General features: G+C 44.7%; 1 protein-coding gene across 1 annotated transcript in view; it reads right to left on the bottom strand.

Moving 5' to 3' along the window:
* The window catches only part of NAGLU (N-acetyl-alpha-glucosaminidase), a 369,580-nt gene that overhangs the window by 258,661 nt on the left and 83,134 nt on the right, over window positions 1–27,785 (bottom strand). Inside the window, exon 2 of the mRNA XM_082271761.1 lies at window positions 11,897–12,044. Coding sequence (XP_082127887.1) covers window positions 11,897–12,044 — 148 coding nt within the window. The remainder of the gene's footprint in view (window positions 1–11,896; window positions 12,045–27,785) is intronic.

Raw genomic sequence — 27,785 nt, 5'->3', positions numbered from 1 at the left:
TTTTTGTGCCCGTCCGCTTCTACACCTTCACCTGAAAAGGAATTGGATATTTAGGTTTTTTTTTTTTATTTACTCACCTTGTAATTGAAGATCGAAGATACTCACCTAGTCTTCACTTCCTCCCTCTGTGCCGAGGCTCAGTCGTCTCTTCCGGGCTTGCACTGATTCCTGGGAGCTGAACGTCATCGCTCCCAGGAATCAATGCGACGGCACCGGCCCCGCTCGTCACTTCCGGGAGCATTCCCCTGCTAAACAGCTTCTGGGCATGCCCAGAAGCTGTGGAGGAATGCGGCGCCGCACCGGAAGTGATGAGAGGGGCCGGTGCAGGCGCATTCTGGGAGAAGAAGACGCCGAAGAAGACGCCGAAGAAGACGCCGAAGAGGACCACGCCGGCTTCAGCTGCCCACAAGAGAGATGGAAACGCTGTGGAAGAAATTTTATAAGTGAGAATTTCTTCTAAAAGGTAAGTGCGAACCGGGACAGATCAGAGGCTAGCCATTGTGGAATGTGCTAGCCCTGACTGTCCCGGGGGTATGTCTATTGAAAAATGACTTCTGTGCCCGTAACTCCGCTTTAAATACCTGCCTACTTGGAAAAGAAATAACATGTTATGGTCCAATAACAAACCTGTAAAACACGCCAAGCTATTCTGTGCCCTTGATGAATTAGTCAAAAGTAATGATCTAACCATTTATTGGAAGAAAACTAAAGGTCATTCTAAAACTCAGAACATGGACAAGGAAGGTAATGATCTAGCCGATCAACTTGCTAAACAAGGTGCCATAAATGGAACAAGTGTGGACATAGATAATTTATTAGGACAGATACACATTGAAGCTGTCACTAGACAACGAGCTAACGCTCAAACTACAAACAATGTGGCACAATGGAGTCAAGAATCCACAAGTGAGGATCTGATTAAAAGCCAAAAAGATGATCCTATACTTGGAATCTTTTAAAAACACATTGAGGATCGTATTACCAACCCCCTATCGGAGAAAGACTATGCCCAAAAGGAAGATCTCCGATTACTTGTGAGAACTAAATCTCAGTTCAAAATTCAGGATGGTTTACTAATGAGGACATCTAAGAATGGTCTTCAACAGTGGGTAGTTTCCACTACATTTAGAGGCCTAATTTTACAACATGCCCATGACGCACCCACAGCAGGTCACCGTGGTGAAAAGATTACTCATGAGTTACTACGTGATTATGCTAACTGGCCTCATATATTGAAAGATGTCCAAACATACTGTCAGGGTTGTCTGGTTTGTGCTCAATTCCAACCTCAAGGCCCCAAGCATCGTGCCCCGCTTCAAAGAAAGGGTTTCTCATTACCATGGTCTAATATTCAGATTGACTTTATAGGTCCTGTCACAAAGTCATCCAGAGGTAACCGTTATATGTTGACTGTCACTTGTCTCTTCACCAAATGGATAGAATGTTTACCAGCTCACAATAACCCTGCTGAAACGTGTGCCACTTTGCTTGTTAACCATGTCTTTTCCAGATTTGGTTTGCCATTAAGGATCGTGTCAGATCAGGGTCAGCACTTTACGAGTGAGGTAATGACTAAGCTATGGAAAATCTTGGGGGTTAAACGAAAGTTGCATATTGCATACCGTCCAGCATCTAGTGGAGCAGTGGAGCGCTATAACCAGTCAATAGTCAACATCCTTAAGAAATTCATCAAAGAATCAGGTAAAGACTGGGACATAAAATTACCTCTAGTGCTCATGGCTATTAGAGCTATGCCAAGCGCTGCCACTAAGATGTCGCCCTTTGAACTGATGACAGGTAGGAAAATGTTTCTTCCACAACATCTGTTGTATCGCACATTAGATCATAATCTGATCAATGCAGCCACGACACATCAGTATGTGGAACACCTACGTCAACATCTCCAGCACGCTTTTGCGCAAAAGAACCTCGAGAAAGCAGCCGTAAGTAACAAAACTTATTATCTCAAAACCACCAAGAAGGAGTACGAGACAGGTGATAAGGTATATCTGTACAATTTTGCTCGGAATCAAGCAAAGGAAAATAAGTTTCTTCCTTCATGGAAAGGTCCATACACCATCATTGATAAGATCTCACCTGTGGCTTACAAAATAAAAATTGTCAAGAATGATGGTTTTGTAGAGAAATGGGTTCATGTCAATCAATTACGTGCTTGACATCCTAGGTCCCAATTGAGAATGCTGGAAGGTGAGGATGAAGAAGAAACCTACTGTACATAAGGATTTGATATTGTGATATTTTCTCTCGCTTAACAGATCTTTACATGTAAAAGTTTCTTTATAGTTGCATGAATCTTGAAAAATATCAATTGATAAGAATATATATTCATACTGTATGTTTCATCTAATAGGAGAAGATTAACCTTCCATGCCAGATAGTTGTTTGGTACAGACAACGATGAACACCAAATATGCCGCGATTGGCTGGGTCATCTTATTCCTTGGAGCCCAATTCAGGACGGAACCCCTCATTGAATCGGGTCCTTCTTCAGGAATCATGCTACAGGACGCCCCCGGATTCTTGTTGACGGAGAGGAAAATTTTAGTTCATAAGATTTTTGTGAGTCTGGATCCAAAGATATCCATTGAGAGGAGTTACAATACCTCCTATTTTCAGTTAAAGGAGATGCAAGAATGGTATATTGCACATGTAAGCAGAGCTCAGGCTAGAGTATGTGATATTCTAGACCATGCTAGGAAACCATTCAATATTCAACCAGCATCTAAAGTTGAACGTCCAAAGAGATTCCTTGGATTCCTCATTGCTAGCATTGTTTTTACTACACTTGGAATGGTTTTTACTACACTCTAACACCACTTTGGCCGTTAGTTCTGTCTCTATAAAGACTTTGCAAGCTGAAATTGGAAACTTGAGAGACAATATTGAATATCTATACCAAGAAAATGAAATTCAGAAGACTAATATGGAAAAATTAATGGACATGGTTAACAAGATAATAGTTACCACAAACTTACATTCGGAGCTGATATTATATTCTACCGAACTACATAAAAGTCATGAACGATTTAAATATGAACTTTTATTTTTGAAAGATCCTATATTGTTCCATAATTAAGGTTTTTGGATGAAGTTCAAAGTGGAATGAATGACTTACTCCATGGTCGCGTCCCATTATATTTTGTTTCTCGAGATATAATAAAGACAATGTTGTTGGAACTAGGTGAAGAGGCCATGGAAGAATTTCATGTGAACTTATCCTTTGAAATGGGAAGTGCTCTACCATTATATATTGATCCAGAGAGGATGGAAATTTGTTTCTTATTGTCCATACAATATATGGATAATAGAAACGTCTTTCAGATTAAATACATTCATAATGTAGGAACTTATCAGGACGATCTTTACATTAAAATTCAATCTCCGGAGATAATTACATATCAGTCATCGGATCCTGGTGTATTTTCCATACCAATATTAAGTGAATGCATAAAATTTAAAGATAATAATTTTCAATGTGAAGGAAAACCTTTTGTATATGATGCATCACATGCCTTATGTGGATGGGATTATTTGAAATATGGGTCAGAAAAATGTAGAGTAACTATCAGTAAAACTCAAGATAATTCAAGTGTACAAGCTACCTTGATAGGAAACAAATGGTTAGTGAGCACTATTGAAAAGGAAGCAAATATTTATTATAAAGAATTAATTCAAAATAAGAAAATAGTGTTACCCTCTCCAGTGATCATTGTTCAAGTTACTAAAGATACTAAAGTGATCATTGGAGATACTACACTTTATCCGGTGGGAAATGATGTATGGGACAGCGAAATCATGATCGTGGATACATTTCAAGGACAGTAGATTCCCATGAATCCTGACCTGAAATTATTACTGGATAATAAACCTAATCATACTATCGAACTATTGGTAAAGAAAGATAATTTAACCATAAATACTATGAAATATTCATTACGGGATCAACGAATGTTAGCCACAAACATTGGAATCAGTATATCTGACATAGGTATATATATATATATATATATATTAACCATAGGTTGTCTCATATGGTTGATAGTATTGTCTAGAAAAATACATCATTTAAGAAAATCGAATAAAGATAACACTATCCCGTTATCCGTTTGGATGAAGAGAGAGACACATGCACAGATTTAAAAAGGATGATTGAAATACTGCTGCTAATTTCCTTTGTAGATATAGTTTCATTTACTGAAACAATAGCATAATCGCTATCAAATATGTTTTTTATGAACTATATTATATAGGATTCACTCTAACAGGTTATAATAGGAGTGAATGCACATGTATTAGCGGGGCAGCTTTCATAGTTACATAGTAGGTGAGGTTGAATAAAGACAATAGTCCATCCAGTTCAACCTGTATAGGTGTGTGTGGCTGTAATCAACTCACATAGCCCTTAATGTCCTGATCCTTGAGATGTAAGTCTAAGAGTCTTTTGAAAGCCACCATACTACCCGAAGAAACCACCTCTTGTGGTAGACAATTCCACAATCTTGTAGCCCTAACAGTAAAGAACCCTCCTCGTTGCCTGAGGTTAAAACGCTTCTCCTCTAGTCGCATTGTATGTCCTCGAGTCCTCATGCAATTCCTTCGAATGAACAGCTTTTTTTCTAAGCTGAGATCCCCATTAAGATATTTATAAATTGCTATCATGTCCCCCCTCAGACGTCTCTTCTCCAGGGAGAATAAATCGAGCGATTGCAGCCGCTCTTCATAGTTAAGGTCCTCCAACCCCCTAATCAGTTTAGTTGCCCTTCTCTGGACTCTCTCGAGCTCCAACACATCCCTCCTGAGGACTGGCAACCAGAACTGGACAGAATACTCCAGATGCGGTCGGACCAGAGTTTTATAAAGTGGAAGGATTATAGTCTTATCTCTGGAATACATCCCTTTCTTCATGCATGCTAATAATCTGCTGGCTTTGGCAGCTGCTGCTTGACATTGCATGCGGTTGCCTAATCTATCATCAACCAAGACTCCCAGATCTTTCTCCATTTTTGATCCCCCCAAGGGTTCCCCTCCTAACGTGTATTGTGTTTTTATGTTTTTAGTCCCCAAGTGCAAAACCTTACACTTCTCCACATTAAACCTCATTTGCCATGTCGTTGCCCACTCCGTTATTTTGTCCAGGTCATTCTGTAGGATATCTGCTTCATGCTGTGCAGTTATTGCCCTGGCCAATTTTGTGTCATCTGCAAAAACTCATAACGAACTACTGATCCCGTCCTCAATGCTGTTTATGAATAAATTGAACAAGGTTGGTCCCAGGACTGAGCCCTGGGGCACCCTGCTTACTACCTCAGACCAGTATGTGAGTATGCGCTGTTTATTACCACCCTTTGGACACGGCCTTTTAGCTAAGCTCCGTATCCAAGAGAAAACCCTGCTGTCGATAACTGCAGACCTTATTTTATAAATTAAGCGCTTGTGGGGAACTGTATCAAACGCCTTAGCGAAATCCAAGTACACCACATCCACTGGTCTGCCCCTATCTAGCTCACAGCTCACCTCCTCGTAGAATGCTTCATGAGATGCATGCTAATTCCATTGCATAGTGATTGGCGGGCATTTTTCCTACACGTGGGTTTCATTGTTAGCAACAGTGCATGGTCGCTCGTGCACCCAACGGGGGGAAACTCAGGTACGCGGCTCCGCTCGTGCATGAACATACATTCCCCTTTCTATTGAACTTTTGAATGTATACATGTGTGGGATTGGTTGTGCGGAACAGTTGTCCCCTCCCCACTGTAAACCCCTTTTTCCTGACTATAAATAAACCAGAGCTGTGCTAAAGCAGGGACTCATTCATTCGGTTGACATTAACCAAGACACAGCTTTTTGCCCGTGTTCTCGCTTTGTCGCCGAGAGCGCTAGGATTTCTTTATACAAAAAAGCTGTACATTGCAATTTTCAGTACAAGGGAATAAATGGCGCTTGGTGCGTATTATTATCCACAATCTCAGCGCAGCAAAGTTTTCAGTGCACCAAGCAAATTTCTATGCTCCAAACCCCATTAATTTCCACCACAAACACCACCTGGATTTCACTAAATTGCACATTGGCACGTTCGCAGGCCTGACATAGCACAGCTTCCCTGCCTCTATAATGCAAGAAAAAGGTAAGAATCTGCCTGGGAGGATTCCCAGGAGGAAGTGGGCGGCCTGGTGTGCTTTTAGCCCCTTCTACAGTAAAGAAAGGTGAAAATGCTTCTTTTCCAAACAGATCAATAAGCCACTTCTCCACAAAGACTAACGTCTCTGCCCTCCCTCTTTTCAGGTTGCCCTACAATGCGAACATTATTACAGCGTAGACGATTTTCCATGTCTTCTGCCCGATTGCTGGTCTCTTTGCCAGTTGGTATTCTGAGCGAGCTTCGTGGGCTAGTGGGGGAATCTTGTCTTCTATCGCTCACCCTACTCTCCACAGCAGTCGCCCTCTCACATATCTTCTGAATATCTTGGCGCATTAGAGAGACCTCTTCCCTCAAGCCCCCAAATTGATCCTTCATGTTATTAACAGAGGCAGTTCAAATATTAACTGCTTTGAGTATTTCTGCCAGTGTGGGCTGCACAGGCTTAACTTCTTGATCAGGGGGCAACTGGTCATCATTATCACCAGGCTGAGCAGGGCTGCACAGCCTATCTTCCTCCTGCTGTCCCGACTCCCCATGCCCAGCAGTACTGAGTGTCCCTGATCCCTCCTCCAGGTCTTTTTCCAATACCCCGATAGCTTTTGAGCATAGTAAAACATGTCCCTTAAAGGGGGGGTCCTTAGCCATTGGTTTAGTGGGCTTTCCTGCTTTGCTGCCTCCCTCCTTCATTTTATCAGGAGCTCGTGCTGTGCACTGTGGAGAAGGAGGCGCAGAGGTGCCATCTTGGCCTTCCGAGGCCGCCACTTCATCCTTGCCTTTTCTCATCATCCCACCTGGTGCAGAGGGCTGATGGATGTGCCTGGAGATGCATCAGAGCCTGAACCAGCTGTGAGACCGGATGTAGCGGTTGATGGTCAGCCAGGGAAGGATCGCTGGATGGATCAGTGCGGGAGCTGTGTGAAAACACGTCCTCTCACATGCCGCTCATGGCCACGCTCCCCCTATGCTGTCTGCCTAACAGATTGAGATTAGCAGAGGCTACTCAGTCTGCTCTGGTGCTGTTCATGCTGTTTGGATGTTTCACAATGATCCAATAGCTATGGAGTATATTAGACAGTGGGTGGAAACCTGGCAGATGAGAGCATGGATGTCTGTACAGCCTTGGCCAGTTATAAGGGGATGTGCCCCAAGGCATGCTGGGTGACTTTATATTTCAAGAGCACATGGACTTGGGGTCCAGTCTACCGCTACAGAGAGGAGTCCAGGTGAGGAGGGGGCTGCTGCCTCTCCCCAGCATAGGCTGCCATGTAGCCTCAGTGGGAGACCTGAGGGCCTGAAACACTGAAGCTGAAACCTATGGTTCTCTTGCAAGCTGACAGAGGGAAATCCCCTAAACTGGTTATTGGAAACGAGTGGATGAGCACCTGGCTGTGTAAAAATACTCTGTGACTGGCTGTGGATTACTCAGACCCGGGCACAAATATTAAAGTGACTCCTGCAGGGTAGCGCTACACAAGGAAATACCTAGCACCAACCCTTAACTGCTGCATCTTCACCTTGTCCTGCACTTGCCTATAACAAGCAGTCCAGTGTCTGTATCCTGGTGCAAAATGCTGCTTGACAGCCATCCTATAGAATTATCAAATGTTGGCATAAAGCTTTTAAATTACCATTTATAAAAACACAGAGCACGTCAAATTTAAAAAGCTGGACATTAATCACAAACAACACAGGAAGTAGTGGGAATTCCAACAGTGGACGACACAAACTGCAACATTGCACTTTATTTCAGTTAGGTGGGGAAGGGTTAAAACCTCTGTCAAGCAAAATAAAAAAAACTTAGCAGAAGTGTTTGTTCCCCCTAAGGCCTCTTTCACACCAGCGGACCGATCGGGTCCGCCTGTCTGTTTTTCAGGCGGACCCGATCGGACCACCCATTGTTCTTTATGGGGTGGCTGATGTCAGCAGACATGTGTTCGCTGTCCTTAGCCAACATCTGATTTGATCCAGTCCACTAAACACTGACAGATGGGGATATGTTCGCCATCCGTCCGGCAGATCGGATCAAAGGACAATCGGATGGAAATGGACATGCAGTCCAAATCCATCTGACCGCCACATAGAGAACAGTGAGCTATGTCCGTGTCCGCTCTGCATAGCAGAGCAGACACAGAACTGTCATCCGCCTGCTCAGCGGGTATCAGCAGAGAGATCCCCAACTGAGCAGGCAGATCAGCTTGGATAGATTTTGCTTGTGTGAAAGGGGCCTTAGTCCATCAAAAATAAAATGTTTTGGCTGTAGTTGAGTTTGAGGATTTTTCAATTCCTGCCAACTTTAAATGCATCTGTGTCCAAGAGCAATAGACCATTTACATATTCTTAAATACCAAAAGGCTAAGAACCTTTCAACGCTTGTTTAACTCGGTAAAGCCCACATCACCTTGCAGCAACTGTGTGCATTGCCTCCTTAAAGAGTGCTCCCTTTCACTTGAATAGTGGTATATTTTTTGCTGCCTGCAAAGTGAACATCTCAGCATGTCTACAACCCAATTCAGCTGCTGTTGCAGCTTCAACTCTTCTAATACTCCTCAAGAAGTAAAGAAGCATAAAGTTAAGCAGGAGTTACCACTGTAGGAATACAAGCATTGGCAAGGTGCACAGTGCATTAACGGAGAGTAATTTAATTCTTATAATCAATTTGTAACACCTACATGGGTACATGAAATGGATCATATACTGTAGAACAGCCCCTGAAGACCCCTTAGCCTGCCGTGGCCAGTGATTAATCTTAGTTTGAGGATTCAGTCCTCTTTGCTGCAGGGGATCTGGCAATGGTAGATCCTCCAGAAATAGAAGACAGTGGCTTCTGTACTAGGGATTCCCCGAGCCACTCACAGACAGGGTGCCAGACAGTCAGCCACCCACAGACAGGGGGCCAGACAGCCAGACACCCACAGGCCCTGTACCAGCCACCCACACGCCCTGTACCAGCCAGCCACCCACAGCCCCTGTGCCAGCCACCCACCTACCACAGGGTGCCAGTCCGCCAGCCACCCACCACAAGGTGCAAACCCGCCAACCACCCACCACAGGGTGCCAGCCACCCACCAACCACAGGGTGCCAGCCAGTCACCCACCCACCACAAGGTGCCAGCCAGCCACCCACCCACCACAGGGTTCCAGACAGCCAGCCACCCAACACAGGGTGCCAGCCAGCCACCCATCACAGGGTGCCAGCCAGCCACCCATCACAGGGTGTCAACCAGCCACCTACCACAGCGTGCAGCAAGCCAGCCATTAAGCATTAAACAAAAATTAACATGTTCAGTACCAGATTTGTGTCAAAAATTGTCTTTATTTTTCAAAATTTTAAATGTACAAAATATCGGCCCATATCGGCCGATACCGATACGTTGTGACAAAAATATTGGTATGGGCCCTGAAAAAAACATATCGGTCTATCCCTAATCTGTACGGCTGCTGAATAGTACAAAGAACCCACTTCCAGGTTCAAAGTCGCTCCCAGTTCAAACCCTTTGTCAATCCTGCAAATATTCATTTACTATAGTGCATTTATAATCTCTAAAAAGTGGTCTTCGTTTAGATGCATCAAGCATTTGGGCGTTCATTTATTTTGTTGACAAGAATATTACATTTTTTGTTCTGGCCATTGTAATGAATGAAGCTCATGCGCTAAACACGCCTAGGTTTGGACGCGTTTACAGGGGTTTGAGCGCGGTCTGTGCTTTTTCACTGAAACACTCCTCTCCTGAATGTACAAGTGATGGGTTTTATTCTGACTTTAACCACTTTACCACCGGAGGATATTCCTGCTAAAAGACCAGGGGTTTTTTTGCGATTTTTTACTGCGTGACTTTAACGGACAATTGCGCGGTCGTGTGACGCTGTACCTAAACGAATATCACGTCCTTTTTTTCCCCACAAACAGAGCTTTCTTTTGGTGGTATTTGATCACCTGTGCGATTTTTTGATCACGCGCTATAAACAAAAAAAGAGCGTAATTTTTGCAAAAACAACAATATTTTTCACTTTTTTTTTTATATGAAATTCCCCCCAAAAAAATGTAAAAATCAAAATTTTTTAACATTTTCGGCCAATTTGTTTTACGCTACCTATGTTTGGTAAAAAAAAAAAAAAATCGCAAAAAGCGTATTTTGATTGGTTTGCGCAAAAGTTATCGCGTTTACTAACAAAGGGAAAGATTTCTGTCATTTTTGGTGGTTTTTTTTTTAACGAGTAATGGCGGCGATCTGCGATTTTTTTTGCAGTACTGCGACATTGCGGCGGACAGATCGGACCCTTGACTGACATTTTTGACACTTTTGGGGGTACCAGTGACATTACTGCAGTAATCAGGGCTATATATATGCACTGTTACTGCAAAAATGACACTGGCAGGGAAGGGGTTAACAGTATTGGACAGGGAGGGGTTAAGTGTGTCCTAGGGGCGTGATTCTAACTGTGCAGGGACAGGTCTACTAGTGTAAAAACAAAGATCAACAGTTCTACATAGTAGAACTGTCTGATCTTCACTTTTACACAGGGAGAACTGACAGGCGGCTTGTTTACATAAGCCGCTCTGTCTTTCTCCCGCTGTACCGGCGATCGTAGTGTGACCGGCGGACATCGGGTCCGCCAGTCACACTCCCGCACTCCTCCGTGAACGAGCCTCGGCGGGCGCGCGCCCGCCCGCTATTGGCTCTAGAAGGAGTGACAGGCGAGCGACGTAGACCTACGTCACTCTGCCTGGCCGGGGCCGACTGCCGCAGTAAATATACTGTGCGCAGTCGGCAACCGGTTAAATGCCTGTAAACACCTATGTGTGCATGGACCCACAGTCTAACAGAGGGAGGTTTAGAGGCAAAAAAAAAAAAATCAGACCCCTGTAAAAGCGGTGTTTTTTTTCAATTCAATAAATCTTTATTAATTTTACATGTAAGAGAAACAAACAGAATAGAGGGTAATGCAGCATACAGGTACAAGAGTGCAATGGATAGACATTGCTTTAAAAGTAGTGTTTTTGAAGCCCAGTGTGCATAAGCCCTTAAACTAATAAAAATGATTTTATATATATATATATATATATATATAAATAAATGAAACTAGTCTGTGGTCTCATTTGTATATAAGTGGCAATATCTATACTATATTGAAATGGTAAACAAACGTCAATACTGTGTAATTTACAAATGGAAGATAATGATAACTTTTTTATACAGAAATAATTGGCATTATATTCGGCTTCTATGCCCTGATGTGGAGATCGATGCTATGATATTAAAGTGGTTGTAAATGTTAATTTTTTTTTTTTTTTTAAAACAACAAACATGCATATACTTACCTGCTCTGTGCAATGGTTTTGCACAGAGCAGCCCCAATCCTCTTCTTCTGAAGTCCCCCGCCAGCACTCCAGGCCCCTCCTCTTCATTGGGTGCCCCCAAGCCGCTTTCCATGGGGGCACTTGTGTGCTAGCTCCTGAGTCCTGCTGCTGCATCCAGTGACACAGACAGCGGGACTCGTCCCCACCCCTGTGTCACAGCTTCTGATTGACAACAGCAGGAGCCATTGACCAATCTGTCCAATGAGGAGAGCAGCAGGAGCCACCATCGCTGCACATCGCTGGATCGGCTCGGGATCAGGTAAGGAAAGGGGAGCTGAGTGGAAGCTGCAGCACAGAAGGTTTTTCACCTTAAAGCACAAACACCTTAAGGCTTTACAACCACTTTAAAGGAAAGTACTGAATTAAAAATGCCTTACCTTTTGCCATATAACCTCCTGCCCTGTGAACGTGAGGGGCATATTGATTCCATTTAGAGCCATCCAGTCAATCTCTTTCTCCCATCTGGCCCAGTCCCACCAGACAAATGAATAACTGGAAGTGCAGACGTTCTGGTAGTAGCGGAACCTAAATATAAAACAGAAGTCCAGTGCACCATTTAGTAACGAACATCTATTAAAATGGACATACAGATTAAATTTAAAAGTAAAATTCCTGCCTAAACATTCAGCACGGAATGAGAAAAAAGCCTCCTACGAGTCACTCTTTGATTTTGTTTTATACTGTTTATAACTAATACAGATTATCCTTACTAACCACTGAAATCTTTATATCTTTATATATATATATATATATATATATATATATATATATATATATATATATATATATATATATATATATATATATATAGGATTGCCAAATAAGTAATGTAAGATGAAATAGTCCAAACTTAGCTGTTCGGTTTGTTAAAATTTAATGAAATGCTTTTTATAGCCATTTGCAGTCTGTGTGAGACTTCACCCTGATCTAGAGCTCTGATAACGATGTGTATTATACAGTGCCTTGGGAAAGTAGTCGGCCCCCTTGAACTTTTCGACCTTTTGCCACATTTCAGGCTTCAAACATAAAGATATAAAACTGTAATGTTTTGTGAAGAATCAACAACAAGTGGGACACAATCATTTAGTAGAACGAAATTTATTGGATATTTCAAACTTTGATAACAAATAAGAAACGGAAAAATTGGGCTTGCAAAATTATTCAGCCCCTTTACTTTCAGTGCAGCAAACTCTCTCCAGAAGTTCAGTGAGGATCTCTGAATAATCCAATGTTGACCTAAATGACTAATGATGATAAATAGAATCCACCTGTCTGTAATCAAGTCTCCGTATAAATGCACCTGCACTTTGATAGTCTCAGAGGTCCGTTTAAAGCGCAGAGAGCATCATGAAGAACAAGGAACACACCAGGCAGGTCCGAGATACTGTTGTGGAGAAGTTTAAAGCCGCATTTGGATACAAAAAGATTTCCAAAGCTTTAAACATCCCAAAGAGCACTGTGCAAGCGATAATATTGAAATGGAAGGAGTATCAGACCACTGCAAATCTACAAAGACCTGGCCGTCCCTCTAAACTTTCAGCTCATACAAGGAGAAGACTGATCAGGGATGCAGCCAAGTGGCCCATGATCACTCTGGATGAACTGTAGAGATCTACAGCTGAGGTGGGAGACTCTGTGCATAGGACAACAATCAGTCGTATACTGCACAAATCTGGCCTTTATGGAAGAGTGGCAAGAAGAAAGCCATTACTTAAAGATATCCATAAAAAGTGTTGTTTAAAATTTGCCACAAGCCACCTGGGAGACACACCAAACATGTAGAAGAAGGTGCTCTAGTCAGATGAAACCAAAATCGAACTTTTTGGCAACAATGCAAAACGTTGTTTGGCGTAAAAGCAACACAGCTCATCACCCTGAACACACCATCCCCACTGTCAATCAAGGTGGTGGCAGCATCATGGTTTGGGCCTGCTTTTCTTCAGCAGGGACAGGGAAGATGGTTAAAATTGATGGGAAGATGGATGGAGCCAAATACAGGACCATTCTGGAAGAAAACCTGATGGAGTCTGTAAAAGACCTGAGACTGGGACTGAGATTTGTCTTCCAACAAGACAATGATCCAAAACATTAAGCAAAATCTACAATGGAATGGTTCACAAATAAACATATCCAGGTGTTAGAATGGCCAAGTCAAAGTCCAGACCTGAATCTAATCGAGAATCTGTGGAAAGAACTGAAAACTTCTGTTCACAAACGCTCTCCATCCAACCTTACTGAGCTCGAGCGGTTTTGCAAGGAGGAATGGGCAAAAATTGCAGTCTCTCAATGTGCAAAACTGATAGAGACATACCCCAAGCGACTTACAGCTGTAATCACAGCAAAATGTGGCGCTACAAAGTATTAACTTAAGGGGGCTGAATAATTTTGCATGCCCATTTTTTCAGTTTTTTATTTGTTAAAAAAGTTTGAAATATCCAATAAATTTCGTTCTACTTTATGATTGTGTCCCACTCGTTGTTGATTCTTCACAAAAAACATTACAGTTTTATATCTTTATGTTTGAAGCCTGAAATGTGGCAAAAGGTCGCAAAGTTCAAGGGGGCCGAATACTTTCGCAAGGCACTGTATCCTGAAACCTAGATAATTTCTCTAAAAACTGGATTTTTGTAAGAACTTACCGTAAAATCAGTTTCTCTGAAGTCCATTGACAGACGCAGCTTCCATACTTCTAATCCATTGGTTATGCCCCCCTCCCCCCCTGCTTGAGTAGTTCTAGGCAGGAAAAAAAGTAATTCTCAACGCCCATGGGGCTGTCCCCACAGGCATAACCCCACACCCTCTGCTCCAGCAAACCATTTTCGTGGTAAGCAGTAAAGAAGATACAAAAACCATCCCCATAACAGAGGGGCGGGTGCTTCAGAGAAAGATTTTAAGGTAAGTTCTTACATAAATCCAGTTTTCTCGATCGTCCATTGACAGACACAGCTTCCATACTTCTTATCCATTGGGACGTCCCAAAGTACTTTAGGCATGAGGGGTGGGAGGAACGCAACCAGATAGCCTACTGGTTAACATGAAGCTCAACCAAGAACAGGAGCTCACCCAAGAGAAAAAATTCCCAAAGAGAAATAAATAGAGTTGAGCGGACACCTGGATGTCAGTGTTCGGCGGGTTCGGCCGAACTTTAAAAAAAAGTCCGGGTCCGTGTCCCGGACTTTTGCCGAACTTTTCCCGGACACCGAACCCCATTGAAGTCAATGGGGACCCGAACTTTCAGGCACTAAAATGGCTCTAAAACACCAATGGAAAGGGCTAGAGTGCTGCAAATGGCAGCAAAACGTAGTTAAGACCATGGCGAGTGCTCTGCAAACAAATGTGGATAGGGAAATAACTTAAAACAACAAAAAAAACCAGAAAAATAAAACCATGTTCTTCATCTCTGAAGGACGAGGCCCATATGGAGTAGGAGGGAGGTTGAGGTGGTGGTGGATGTGGCGGTGTCATAGGCGTGCGCACAGGGTGTTTGCCGGGTGTACCTGGGCACACCCAAATCACCTAGGGCACATAGCATTATCGCTCTGTTTGCCAGTGAGGAGATGGGAAAGATCTCCCTCGGACCTGCTCTGCTCTATTTCTCTTTGCCAGCAGGGAGAGTAATGTATCGGGGTCATGTACATGTAGGCAAACACATGCATGTGTATTTAAACTTTGGGGTGCACACCCTAATGCAATAGGCTGCGCACACCTATGGGAGGTGTAGGTGGAAGCGGCGGTGGAGGAGGACCAGGGCCGGATTAAGAGCATCATGGGTTTGGTGCTGAGGATTTTGAAGAGCCTTAAGGGCGTGCCTTGGCATGCACCCAGAGGAGGAAGGGTGCAGTCATGCATGCCTAATTCAACATGGGATGCTGTCTCTGAAACCCATAAACACTTTCATGCATCGGCAACTGTCCCTCCTTGTCCGGCCTTCGTGCTGTGTGGGGAGGTTCTGAGGGAGTGTAATGTTCCGGTACCTTTGGTACCCTAAATTACACTTTCCACAAGTGTATGCGCCCCACCATTTACTTTTGGAAAGGTGCGCATACACCTTTAAGACTGGAGCTGTCATCATCCAGCGCCGGACTAGATGGCTATTTAAAGCGCCGGTTCTCACTCACATGTGTTCGTTCAAACACCTTTACCTGGATGCTATCCTTGCTTGAAGCTTCCATGCTTGCAAGCTTACCTCGCTGACGGAACCTCGCTGCGCTGATCCCTGTATCCCGCTACTGGATCATCCGCCTCTCCTGAACCACCCTTCGGCTGTATCGCTAATAGTGCTAAGTACCCCGCAGGGGAATTCTCTATAAACTTATACCAAGCTTACACTATCTAGCTCTGCATAGTAAAGACTGTTTATTACATCTGCATAACTAGATTGCTAGCTCTTGAGACTACTGCTACTTTTCTGCACTGGGTTGATCTCTTTTGTATGTCCACCTGCTATTCTGTCATCTGCTACCATACAACATTGCTAAACCTTCCTGCATCCATCTGCTACTGTCTCACCTTCAAGTGTCTATCACCTACCACCTCCACTCAACCTATCCCTCAACCTTCATCATTGTGTTACCACATACATAAAGTCACTCTAGGAACCAGCTTGCTAATTGTGTGTATTTACTGGCTGAAATAAGACCTTCCACACATGATGAGTCATTAAGGTTGGGAATGGTATCTCAGCATATCTCTTACATGACTACTGACGTGGAACTATTTCTGCAGCTGAAAATCCACACCATATAAGAAACGCAGGAGCGTTACAGATTGAACGAACCAAAAAATGGATTCAGCAGAAATAACCACTCAGGTGACAATTAAAACAGCAAGTATCTGCGTTAATACACGCACTTGCTGAATTAAAAGAAGACAATCAGGCTCTGTCGCAGCAGGTAATTAGACTGACACAACGTACCTCTGCTCAGTCCCCTGAACCCAAGATAAATCCCCCTTTGGTATTTACAGGCGATCGCAAAAAATTTCGCGAATTTAAAAACGTATGCGAGTTACTTTTTTTGCTAAAACCTCGTACCTACCTTACTGATCACATTAAGGTTTGTACTATTATTTCTTACCTATCAAGCGATCCTCGAGCCTGGGCAGATTCTCTTTTTGAGAAAAACGACCAGCTTCTCAACTCCTATGCCTTGTTCCTGGCAGAGCTCACTAGCCTATATGATGACCCCAATAGGCAGAGTACTGCTGATCTTCAGTTAAGATCCTTGAAACAAGGAAGGAGGCCTGTAGAAGACTTTGTCGCAGAGTTCAAGAGATGGACCCTTGATTCAGAATGGAATGATGCATCTCTGAAAACCCAATTTAGGCTTGGCCTATCAGAAGCCGTTAAGGACGAGCTCGCCCGAGCGGATCTGCCAAAAACCCTGGATGCATTAATCCAACTCAGTATTACCATAGATAGAAGACTACGAGAAAGAAAGGCTGAAAAGATGGGAATGCCATTATCCGTTTCCTCTCGGAGTCTGGCCGTTCCTATGGAGGTAGGAACCATACGCCCACCGCTATCAACTATGGAAAAAGCCAAAAGACGAAATGAAAATCTCTGCTTGTACTGTGCATCCCCGGATCACAAGATAAACGTCTGTCCCCTAGTCAACAAAAAGAAGGGTGAGTGTTCACATGTCTCCCTAGGAGGATTGACAACTTCATTCACTAACCCCTACATTTCTGTTTTTTTGACATTACAGTGGGACCAGAACAGGATTACTACTAAGGCCATGATTGACACAGGATCTTGTGGAAATTATATGGATATATGTTTTGCTGCTTTAAATAAAATTCCTATTATTTCTAAACTCAAACCTGTCTCAGTAAGTCTAATTACCGGTGTTCCGTTATCCTCTGGTCCGATCACCGATCAGACACAAGCACTTCTAGTCACTATTAACGAGTCTCATAGGGAGACTTCTACCTTCGATTTAATACCATCACCCCACTTTCCCATTGTGTTGGGACTTCCCTGGTTGCACACACACCAACCAACCATAGATTGGAAGAAACGGTCCTTGACCTTCCCTTCTTGTTATTGCGAGGAAACGTGTAACCTCCCGTTTTCCGGGAAGATTCTGTCTGTGGTGACAGATGAGATTGCACCACTATGTTATCAGGATCTTTCTGAGGTTTTTCTTGAGAAAAATGCTCAAGCATTACCTCCTCATCGAGACTATGATTGTAGCATTGATCTACTCCCAAATAGCAAATTGCCGTTCGGTCATGTTTATCCTCTTTCACAGGATGAACTTGCCCATCTCAAAACCTATTTGGATGAGAACTTGGAAAAAGGTTTCATTAGACCTTCCACTTCTTCCACAGCAGCAGGACTCTTTTTTGTTCGCAATAAAGATTCAAGTCTCAGACCTATCATCGACTACAGGAAATTGAATGCTATCACAATAAAAGATCGCTATCCTCTACCGCTTATCCCTGAGCTCATTGAGCAGGTGCGTGGAGCTACCTATTTTTCAAAATTAGACCTGAAAGGAGCATACAATCTCATTCGAATCCGTGATGGACACGAGTGGAAGACTGCATTCAGAACTAGATACGGATTGTTCGAATATCTTGTGATGCCATTCGGCCTATGCAATGCCCCTGCAGTTTTCCAACGATTTATAAACGATATTTTTAAAGACTTACTAGATGTCTGTGTTGTGGTATATCTGGACGATATACTTATATATTCACGGACCCTGTCTGAACACATAAGACATGTAAGACTTGTATTATCGAGATTGCTTGCACATAATCTTTATGTGAAGCTGAAGAAATGCTTGTTCCATAAAGATGAGGTACTCTTTCTAGGCTACATCATATCCAAAACAGGAATCGAGATGGACATGAGTAAAATATCCTGCATTCAGGATTGGCCTACACCAACTACACGCAAGGCGCTACAGCGATTCCTGGGATTTTCAAATTTCTACAGGAAGTTCATAAAAAACTTTTCTGCTATTGTGAGACCCCTCACACAGCTCACTAGCATAAAAATACCATTTAAATGGTCAGAAGAAGCAAATAAGGCTTTCCACTTGTTAAAGACAAGGTTTACTTCCGCTCCCATATTACGCCATCCAGACCCATCCCTCCAATACATTCTGGAGGTAGATGCGTCAAACATGGCAGTAGGAGCAATACTCTCCCAACGACCTACCCACACTTCACCACTTCATCCAGTCGCTTTTTTTTCTAAATCCCTGAGCAGTCCCGAGATAAATTACCCCGTGGGTGAAAAGGAACTGCTTGCTATAAAATTGGCTCTGGAGAATTGGCGACATTTACTCGAAGGCACCCAATTAACAATAATTATATACACGGACCATAAAAACCTCCAATATCTTCAGACTAGCAAAACTCTCTCGCATCGACAGGTACGATGGTCACTATTCTTTCTAAGGTTTAACTTCCTAGTGACCTACACACCTGCAGATAAGAACAAAAAGGCGGATGCACTATCACGACTAACTGAAGAAAACTACTTTGAAATCCCTTCCGTTCCTATAATACCTCACAAACGCATTATTGGAGTTGTCCGTTCCTTAAAGGAAGAGGTTCTGCATGGTATAAGTTTGGATTCACCCCCACCACAACTAAATACTGATGCAGAAGGCTTCCTCTACTACAACGACAAACTTTACATACCACCTACCCTACGCACCAAGATCTTGGAATTATCGCATGATGTGCCTATGGCAGGACATATGGGTATGACAAAGACTTTCAATTTGATTTCTCGACAATTCTGGTGGCCTGACATGAAAACATCTATACAAAAATTCGTCTCTTCATGCAATGTCTGTGCCAGGTCCAAAATTGACACTACGAGACCATCCGGTCTACTATGCAGTCTACCAATACCCCAAACTCCATGGGAGGTTTTGTCATTGGACTTCATCGTAGAATTGCCTCCTTCCAAAGGATTTAATACCATCTTGGTGTCAGTGGACCATCTGACAAAGATGGCACATTTCATTGCTATTCGCAGACTACCTTCGTCCAAACAAACGGCAGAACTCCTGATGAAACATGTCTTCAGATTACATGGTATCCCAAAAACACTTCTGTCTGACCGTGGATCCCAATTTATTTCTAAATTCTGGCAAGAACTATGTCACATACTACGGATTGAGCGGAAGCTCACTTCTCCTTACCATCCGCAGACCAACGGACAGACTGAAAGAGTTAACCAATGCATCGAGCAGTATTTACGTTGTTACACTTCTTACCAACAGGATGATTGGTTGGATCTTCTCCCCCTGGCAGAATTTGCCTACAACAACGCAACTCACAGTACAACCAAGCAGAGTCCGTTCTACTTGAACTATGGGTTCCATCCCTCTATTCTCCCTCCACGCATCCTTCCTTCAAATAACCCTGTAGCCTCAGACAATCTTACCCAAATAAAGGATTCTCTGGGTTTACTAAATACTACCATTGCACACGCTCACAGTCAACAAAAGAAGTACTATGATCTTCGTAGAAGACCTTCTCCACAGTATACTATCGGGGACCTCGTTTGGCTCTCAACAAAAAACTTGAGACTGAAGATCCCTAGCAAAAAGCTTGGACCTCTGTTCTTGGGACCTTTCCCAATCAAGAAACTTATTGGAAAAGCTGCAGTGCAGCTTACATTGCCAATGGACCTAAAAATCCATCCCATTTTCCATGTGTCGCTACTAAAACCCCATGTTCCGGACCAAGGAATAAGGCCTAATATTCCACCTCCCCCTCCTATACAAGTTGAAGGTGGAGAAGAATACGAGATAAAAGAGATTCTGGATTCTCGTATCTACAGAAGAAGACTTCAGTACTTGGTTAGATGGAAGAACTATGGGCCCCAAGACGACACCTGGCTAAACACCTCTGACATACATGCCCCTAGATTAATCCGCAATTTTCATGCGAGATACCCAGACAAACCAGCTCCAGAGGCCTTCAGGAGCAGGCCTTAAGGGGGGGGGGTATTGTAATGTTCCGGTACCTTTGGTACCCTAAATTACACTTTCCACAAGTGTATGCGCCCCACCATTTACTTTTGGAAAGGTGCGCATACACCTTTAAGACTGGAGCTGTCATCATCCAGCGCCGGACTAGATGGCTATTTAAAGCGCCGGTTCTCACTCACATGTGTTCGTTCAAACACCTTTACCTGGATGCTATCCTTGCTTGAAGCTTCCATGCTTGCAAGCTTACCTCGCTGACGGAACCTCGCTGCGCTGATCCCTGTATCCCGCTACTGGATCATCCACCTCTCCTGAACCACCCTTCGGCTGTATCGCTAATAGTGCTAAGTACCCCGCAGGGGAATTCTCTATAAACTTATACTAAGCTTACACTATCTAGCTCTGCATAGTAAAGACTGTTTATTACATCTGCATAACTAGATTGCTAGCTCTTGAGACTACTGCTACTTTTCTGCACTGGGTTGATCTCTTTTGTATGTCCACCTGCTATTCTGTCGTCTGCTACCATACAACATTGCTAAACCTTCCTGCATCCATCTGCTACTGTCTCACCTTCAAGTGTCTATCACCTACCACCTCCACTCAACCTATCCCTCAACCTTCATCATTGTGTTACCACATACATAAAGTCCCTCTAGGAACCAGCTTGCTAATTGTGTGTATTTACTGGCTGAAATAAGACCTTCCACACATGATGAGTCATTGAGGTTGGGAATGGTATCTCAACATATCTCTTACATGACTACTGACGTGGAACTATTTCTGCAGCTGAAAATCCACACCATATAAGAAACGCAGGAGCGTTACAGGGAGCTGCCTGGGGAAGCGAGCATAGAAGCCAGACTTCTGTGTTTACAAGTGACAGAAGAGCGGTAACAGTGAATATGGCCAACCCGGGGCCTATATAAAAGGTAGGGGCCTGGAGCTGCAGCTCCAATAGCCCCTACGTTAATCTGGCCCTGAGGAGGACGAGGTAGCCAACACTGCTTCTTTTCAGAAATTTTAAATGAGGGTACACCCCAAAAGGGTGAGAAAGAGCAAAAATAGAACAATGGCTGGGTAAGGTCGGTATCCATCGCTATTCTGCACAAGGTACGGAAAAGTCCCGTGGGATCCATGCCTGGTTCATTTTAATGAACGTGAGCTTGTCCACATTGTCTCTGGACAGGCGGCTGCGCTTGTCTGTGATAACGCCCCCAGCCGTGCTAAATACCCGTTCAGATAATACACTGGCTGCAGGGCATGCCAGCACCTCCAAGGCGTAAAGGGCAAGCTCAGGCCATGTGCCCAATTTGGACACCCAGAAGTTGAAGGGGGCAGACCCGTTATTCACTACATGTGGCCGTGTGCACACATACTGCTCCACCATGATGGTAAAATGCTGCCTCCTGCTAAGACGTTCCATATGAGCTGCTGGTGCTGCTGTTTGTTGTGGCGTGCTGACAAAGCTTTTCCACATTTCGGCCATGCTAACCCTGCCTTCTGAGGTGCTGGCGGTGCCCTGGTTGCGTTGGCGACCTCTTCCTCCTCCTCCTCTGCCTTGTGCTTCCACTGTGGCCCCGCTGTTAGGTGGGAATGCCAGCAGCATCGCGTCTACCAGCGTGCGCTTGTACTCGCGCATCTTGCGATCGCGCTCCAGTGAGTGAATTAAGGACGGTACGTTGTCCTTGTAATGGGGATCCAGCAGCGTGGCCACCCAGTAATCAGCACAAGTTAGAATGTGGACAACTCGGCGGTCGTTGTGGAGACACTGCAGCATGTAATCGCTCATGTGTGCCAGGCTGCCCAGAGGCAACGAAAGGCTGTCCTCTGTGGGAGGTGTATCGTCTGTGTCCTCTGTATCCCCCCAGCCACGCACCAGTGATGGCCATGAGCTGGCCTGGGTGCCACCCTGCTGTGAACATGGTTCCATCTCCTCCTCCAGCTCCTCCTCCTCATCCTCCAGAACTGTGCCCCTGCTGGACAATTGTGTCCCTGGCGTTTGTGTGTGCAGGAACCCACCCTCGGAGCCCCTTGTGAATGACTGCCCTGAAAGCCTTGGAAATGTTACCTCTTCATCCTCCTCCTCATCCTGTGCCACATCCTTTTCCATCATCGCCCGAATTTTTTTTTCAAGGAGGCATAGAAGTGGGATAGTTAAGCTGACAACGGCGTCATCGGCACTGGCCATGTTGGTGGAGTACTCAAAACAGCGCAACAAGGCACACAGGTCTCGCATGGAGGCCCAGTTATTGGTGGTGAAGTGGTGCTGTTCCGCAGAGCGACTGCTGCAGCTGAAACTCCAATATGGCCTGCTGCTGCTGCTCGCACAGTCTTTCCAGCATGTGCAAGGTGGAGTTCCACCTTGTGGGCACGTCACATATGAGGCGGTGAGCGGGAAGGCCGAAGTTACGCTGCAGCGCTGACAGGCGAGCAGCAGCAGGGTGAGAACGCCGAAAGTGCGCACAGACGGCCCGCACTTTCTGCAGCAGCTCTGACATATCGGGGTAGTTTTTAAGGAACCTCTGCACCACCAAATTCAGCACATGCGCCAGGCAAGGGATGTGCGTCAAACCGGCTAGGCCCAGAGCTGCTATGAGATTTCGCCCGTTATCGCACACCACCAGGCCAGGCTTGAGGCTCGCTGGCAGCAACCACTCATTTGTCTGCTGTTCCATGCTCCTCCACAACTCCTGCGCGGTGTGTGGTTTTTCCCCCAAACAGGCAAGTTTTAAAACTGCCTGCTGTCGTTTACCCCTGGCCGTGCTGAAGTTGGTGGTGAAGGTGTTACGCTGTCCGGATGAGGAGGCGGTAAGGGATGAGGAAGCGGAGTAGGAGGAGTTAGGAAAAGGAGGCAAACTGAAGCGCCCTGCAATCTTCGGTGGTGGAAGGACATGCGCCAAATTGCTATCCGCCTCAGGCCCATCCGCCACTGCATTTACCCAGTGTGCCGTTAGGGAGATATAACGCCCCTGACCGCGCTTACTGGTCCACGTATCGGTAGTTAGGTGGACCTTGGCACAGATGGCGTTGCGCAGTGCACACCTGATTTTTTCCCCCACTTGGTTGTGCAGGGAAGGGATGGCTTGCCTGGAAAAGTAGTGGCGGCTGGGCACGACGTACTGTGAGACAGCCACCGACATAAGGTTTTTAAAACTGTGCGTCTCCACCAGACGGAATGACAGCATTTCAAAGGCCAAGAATTTTGAAATGCTGGCATTCAGGGCCAGGGATCGCGGGTGGGTAGGGGGGTACTTCCTCTTCCTCTCAAGTGTTTGGGAGATGGAAAGCTGAACGCTTCCACGGGACATTGTGGAGATGGTTGGTGACCCAGGTGGTGGTATTGCTGACAGATCGTCTGTTTGCGGGGTGGCAGGTGCCGGTATCACTACAGATGTGGCTGGAGCGGCCGAGACTGCAGCAGAAGAGGAAGCAGGATGAGCCAGAGACGTTTCTTGGTTTTGAAGGTGTCTACTCCACTGCAGCTTGTGCTTTGCACTTAGATGCCTGATCATGCAGGTTGTGCTCAGGTTGAGAAGGTTTATGCCTCGCTTCAGGCTCTGATTGCACAGGGTGCAAATCACTCGTGTCCTGTCATCAGCACTTTTTCTAAAGAACTACCACGCTAGAGAACTCCTTTGAGCTGGCTTTGGTGCGCTCGTTCCCTTGCTGCGTTGGGCAGTAGCAGGCGTAGTGTGTCTAGGGCATTGCCGCTCCGCTTCTGCACCCTGCTCCCTCTTCTGCTGTGCTGTTGGCTCTGTGCGACCACCGCCTCTTCCTCCAAACTACTCAGGTCACCTGCATGACCTTCATTCCATGTGGGGTCGAGGACCTCATCGTCCTCCACATCATCTTCCACCCAGTCTTCACCCCTGCCCTCCTTGTCGGTCTCCACAATTCTGAGTGCCGCAGCAGTTGGCACCTGCGTTTCGTCATCATCGGAGACGTGCTGCGATGGTCCTTGCATGTACTCATCTTGAGAAATAAGTGGTTGGGCATCGCTGCACTCAATCTCTTCCACTTCTGGGGCTGGGCTAGGTGGATGGCCCTGGGAAACCCTGCTAACAGAGTCATCAAAAAAAAGAAGACACTGCTGTATGGCTTGGGGCTCAGACTGCTTGCCTGATTTGCAAGGGGGTGAGGTGAAAGACGGTTGGACATCGACTGCAGGTGCCAACTCTGACCTTTCTGCAGTAGACTGGGTGGGAGACAATGTGAAGGAACTGGAGGCACTGTCAGCAGCAAACCAATCGACTATCGCCCCTACGTGTTCTGGCATCATCACTTCTAGAGGCGTATGATGCCCTACCAAATACTGATGCAGGTTCTGTCGCCTACTAACACTTGAGGAAGGTGTTTCACTTGTGCGTGTAGCTGGCACAGATCGACCACGTCCTCTCCTTGCAACAGGAGCTCTACCAGCAGCACCACGACCCAGGCCACGGCCCCTATTTGACGGTCTCCTCATATTTCTGTAATTTAAGATCTTGCCCTAGAAAGGTGTTTATTGAATAGCGGAACAAAACAACAACAGTATCGCACGGGTGTATCTCACAGTCAAATATGCAAACTATGCCGCAATTTAATGTTTTTTACCCCAAAAGGGTGTATATTGAATAGCGGAAAAGATAAAAAACGGTGTATCTCACACGTACAAACACAGACTAGGCCCCGATTAAAATTTTTTGTACCCTAAAGGGAGGACGAGGAAGAGGAGTAGGAGGAGTTGGGAACAGGAGGCAAACTGAAGCGCCCTGCAATCCTTGGCGGTGGAAGGAGATGCGCCAAACCAATTTAAAAGGTGTATCTCACACGTACCGATACAGACTATGCCGTAATTTAATTTTTTACACTCCAAAAGGGTGTATATTGAATAGCGGAATAGGAAAATTTTATAATACGGTGTATCTCACACGTACAAACACAGACTAGGCCCCGATTACAATTTTTTCTACCCTAAAGGCAGGATGAGGAAGAGGAGTAGGAGGAGTTGGGAACAGGAGGCAAACTGAAGCGCCCTGCAATCCTTGGCGGTGGAAGGAGATACACCAAACCAATTTAAAAGGTGTATGTCACACGTATCGATACAGACTATGCCGTAATTTAATTTTTTACACTCAAACAGGGTGTATATTGAATAGCGGAATAGGACAAATTTTACAAAACGGTGTATCTTACACGTACAAACACAAACTAGGCCCCGATTACAATTTTTTGTACCCTAAAGGCAGGATGAGGAGTAGGAGGAGTTCGGAACAGGCAGGAGGCAGACTGAAGCACCCTCAAATCCTCGGCAGTATGAGATTGTAACGCTCCTGCGTTTTCTGAAACAAGATGGATTTGCAGCTGCAGAAAAACTCCACTCAGCAGTCATGTAGAGATAAGTTGAAATACCAATTCCAACTCCCAAGACTCATCACTGTGGTCTGTCTGATTCAGCATACAAATATACACACTCAATAAGATGTTCCTGGAGTGATAGATGTATATAGCAGTATAGTGGTGATGAGCTAAAGAGACAGGTATGAACAGTGACAGTTGGTGAACAGCACTTGAGAGAAATGTTCATGAGAGTATAGATGGTAACAGGTAGGATGCAGATAGGTTAGCAATCATGTATGGTAGTAGGTGGTAGGATAGCAGATGACATACAGGAGAGACTAACCCAGTGCAAGGATAGATGTTAGTAGGCTCTTGAGCTAGCAATCTAAATAATAGTGCAGATGATAGTAACAGTCCTTAATATGCAGAGCTAGATAGTGTAAGCTTAGTAGGAAGGTTTATGGAGGATTCCCCTGCGGGGTACTTATCACTAATAGCAAGCAGTAGTAGAGAGGTTCGGTATGAGCGAGTGATCCGGTAGCGGGATACAGGGATCAGTAGCGAGGTTCCGACAGCGAGGTACGCTTGTGAGCATATGAGCTTCAAGGCAGGTTGAAGAGTGAAGGGTGAAAGCAGCATGCCGGGAGTGATCGGGTGGCGAGACACAGGATCAGATATGGAACAAGTTCAGGTAGCGAGATACAGGAGCGAGTAACATCTGGCATGCCGACTTCAGACAGGGACGATCCAACCTTGACGGTTGAACGAACATGTGAGTGAGAACGCCGGCGGTTGAAATAGCCGCTCTGCAGCGCTCAGTGATGACAGCATCGGTCTTAAAGGTGTATGCGCACCTACCAAAAGAGAATGGTGGGACGCATACATGAATGGGAAGTGAAATAAAGGGTACCAGAACATTACAGAAATGCACCCCAAAAATTGGAAAGGTGTATCTCACACGTACCGACACAGACTATCCCGCAATTTAATTGTTTATACCCAAAGGTTTTGATTGAATAGCGGAATAGAAAATATGATATCAAAAGGTGTATGTATCTCACACGTACCGACACAGACTATCCCGCAATTTAATTGTTTTTACCCAAAGGTGTAGATTAAATAGCGTAATAGAAAATATTATCAAAAAAAGTGTGTGTATCTCACACGTACAGAACCACACTAGGCCCCAATTACTATTTTTTGTACCCCTAAAGGCAGGATGAGGAGTAGGAGGAGTTTGGAACAGGCAGCACCCTCAAATCCTCGGAAGTATGAAATGCACCCCAAAAATTGGAAAGGTGTATCTCACACGTACCAACACAGACTATCCCGCAATTTAATTGTTTATACCCAAAGGTTTTTTATTGAATAGCGGAATAGAAAATATGATATAAAATTGGTGTGATTTATCAATAGCACATGTGAACAGCAGTGTCTTATATCATTCAGCTCTGCTGCAGGCCACAATTTAATTTTTTTAACCCAAGGCTGTATATTGAATAGTGGAATAGAAAAAAGTGTTTGATTTTTGAAACCACTCAATAATAGCACATGTGAACACTGAACACAGCAGTGTATGATCAGAGTCAGCACAGCACAGCTGAAGGAAAAACGCTGCACACAGTGACTGATAGAAAAAGACTTTTCTCCCTCCTCCTCAGTGGGCAAAAAAGATTGTGTTCACTGCACCCCACACACAGCAAAATCGATGTGGACCACTGACACCTGCCTATCTCCAGCCTCTCCCTAAAAGGATTGATAAGATCGGTCACTGCAAACCCCCCCCCACACAGCAATATCGATTGTAGAACACACTGTCTGACCCTAAAAATCAGCAGCCTCTCCCTAAAAGGATTGATAAGATCGGTCACTGCAAACCCCACCCCACACAGCAATATCGATTGTAGAACACACTATCTGACCCTAAAAATCAGCAGCCTCTCCCTAAAAGGATTGATAAGATCGGTCACTGTAAAATCGATTGTAG

This window comes from Pelophylax lessonae, assembly GCF_965119305.1.
Source record: "Pelophylax lessonae genome assembly, chromosome: 11".
NCBI classification, from domain to species: Eukaryota; Metazoa; Chordata; class Amphibia; order Anura; family Ranidae; genus Pelophylax; species Pelophylax lessonae.
The sequence above is the reverse complement of the archived record's forward strand: the minus strand, read 5'-3'. Positions and strand labels throughout refer to the sequence as shown.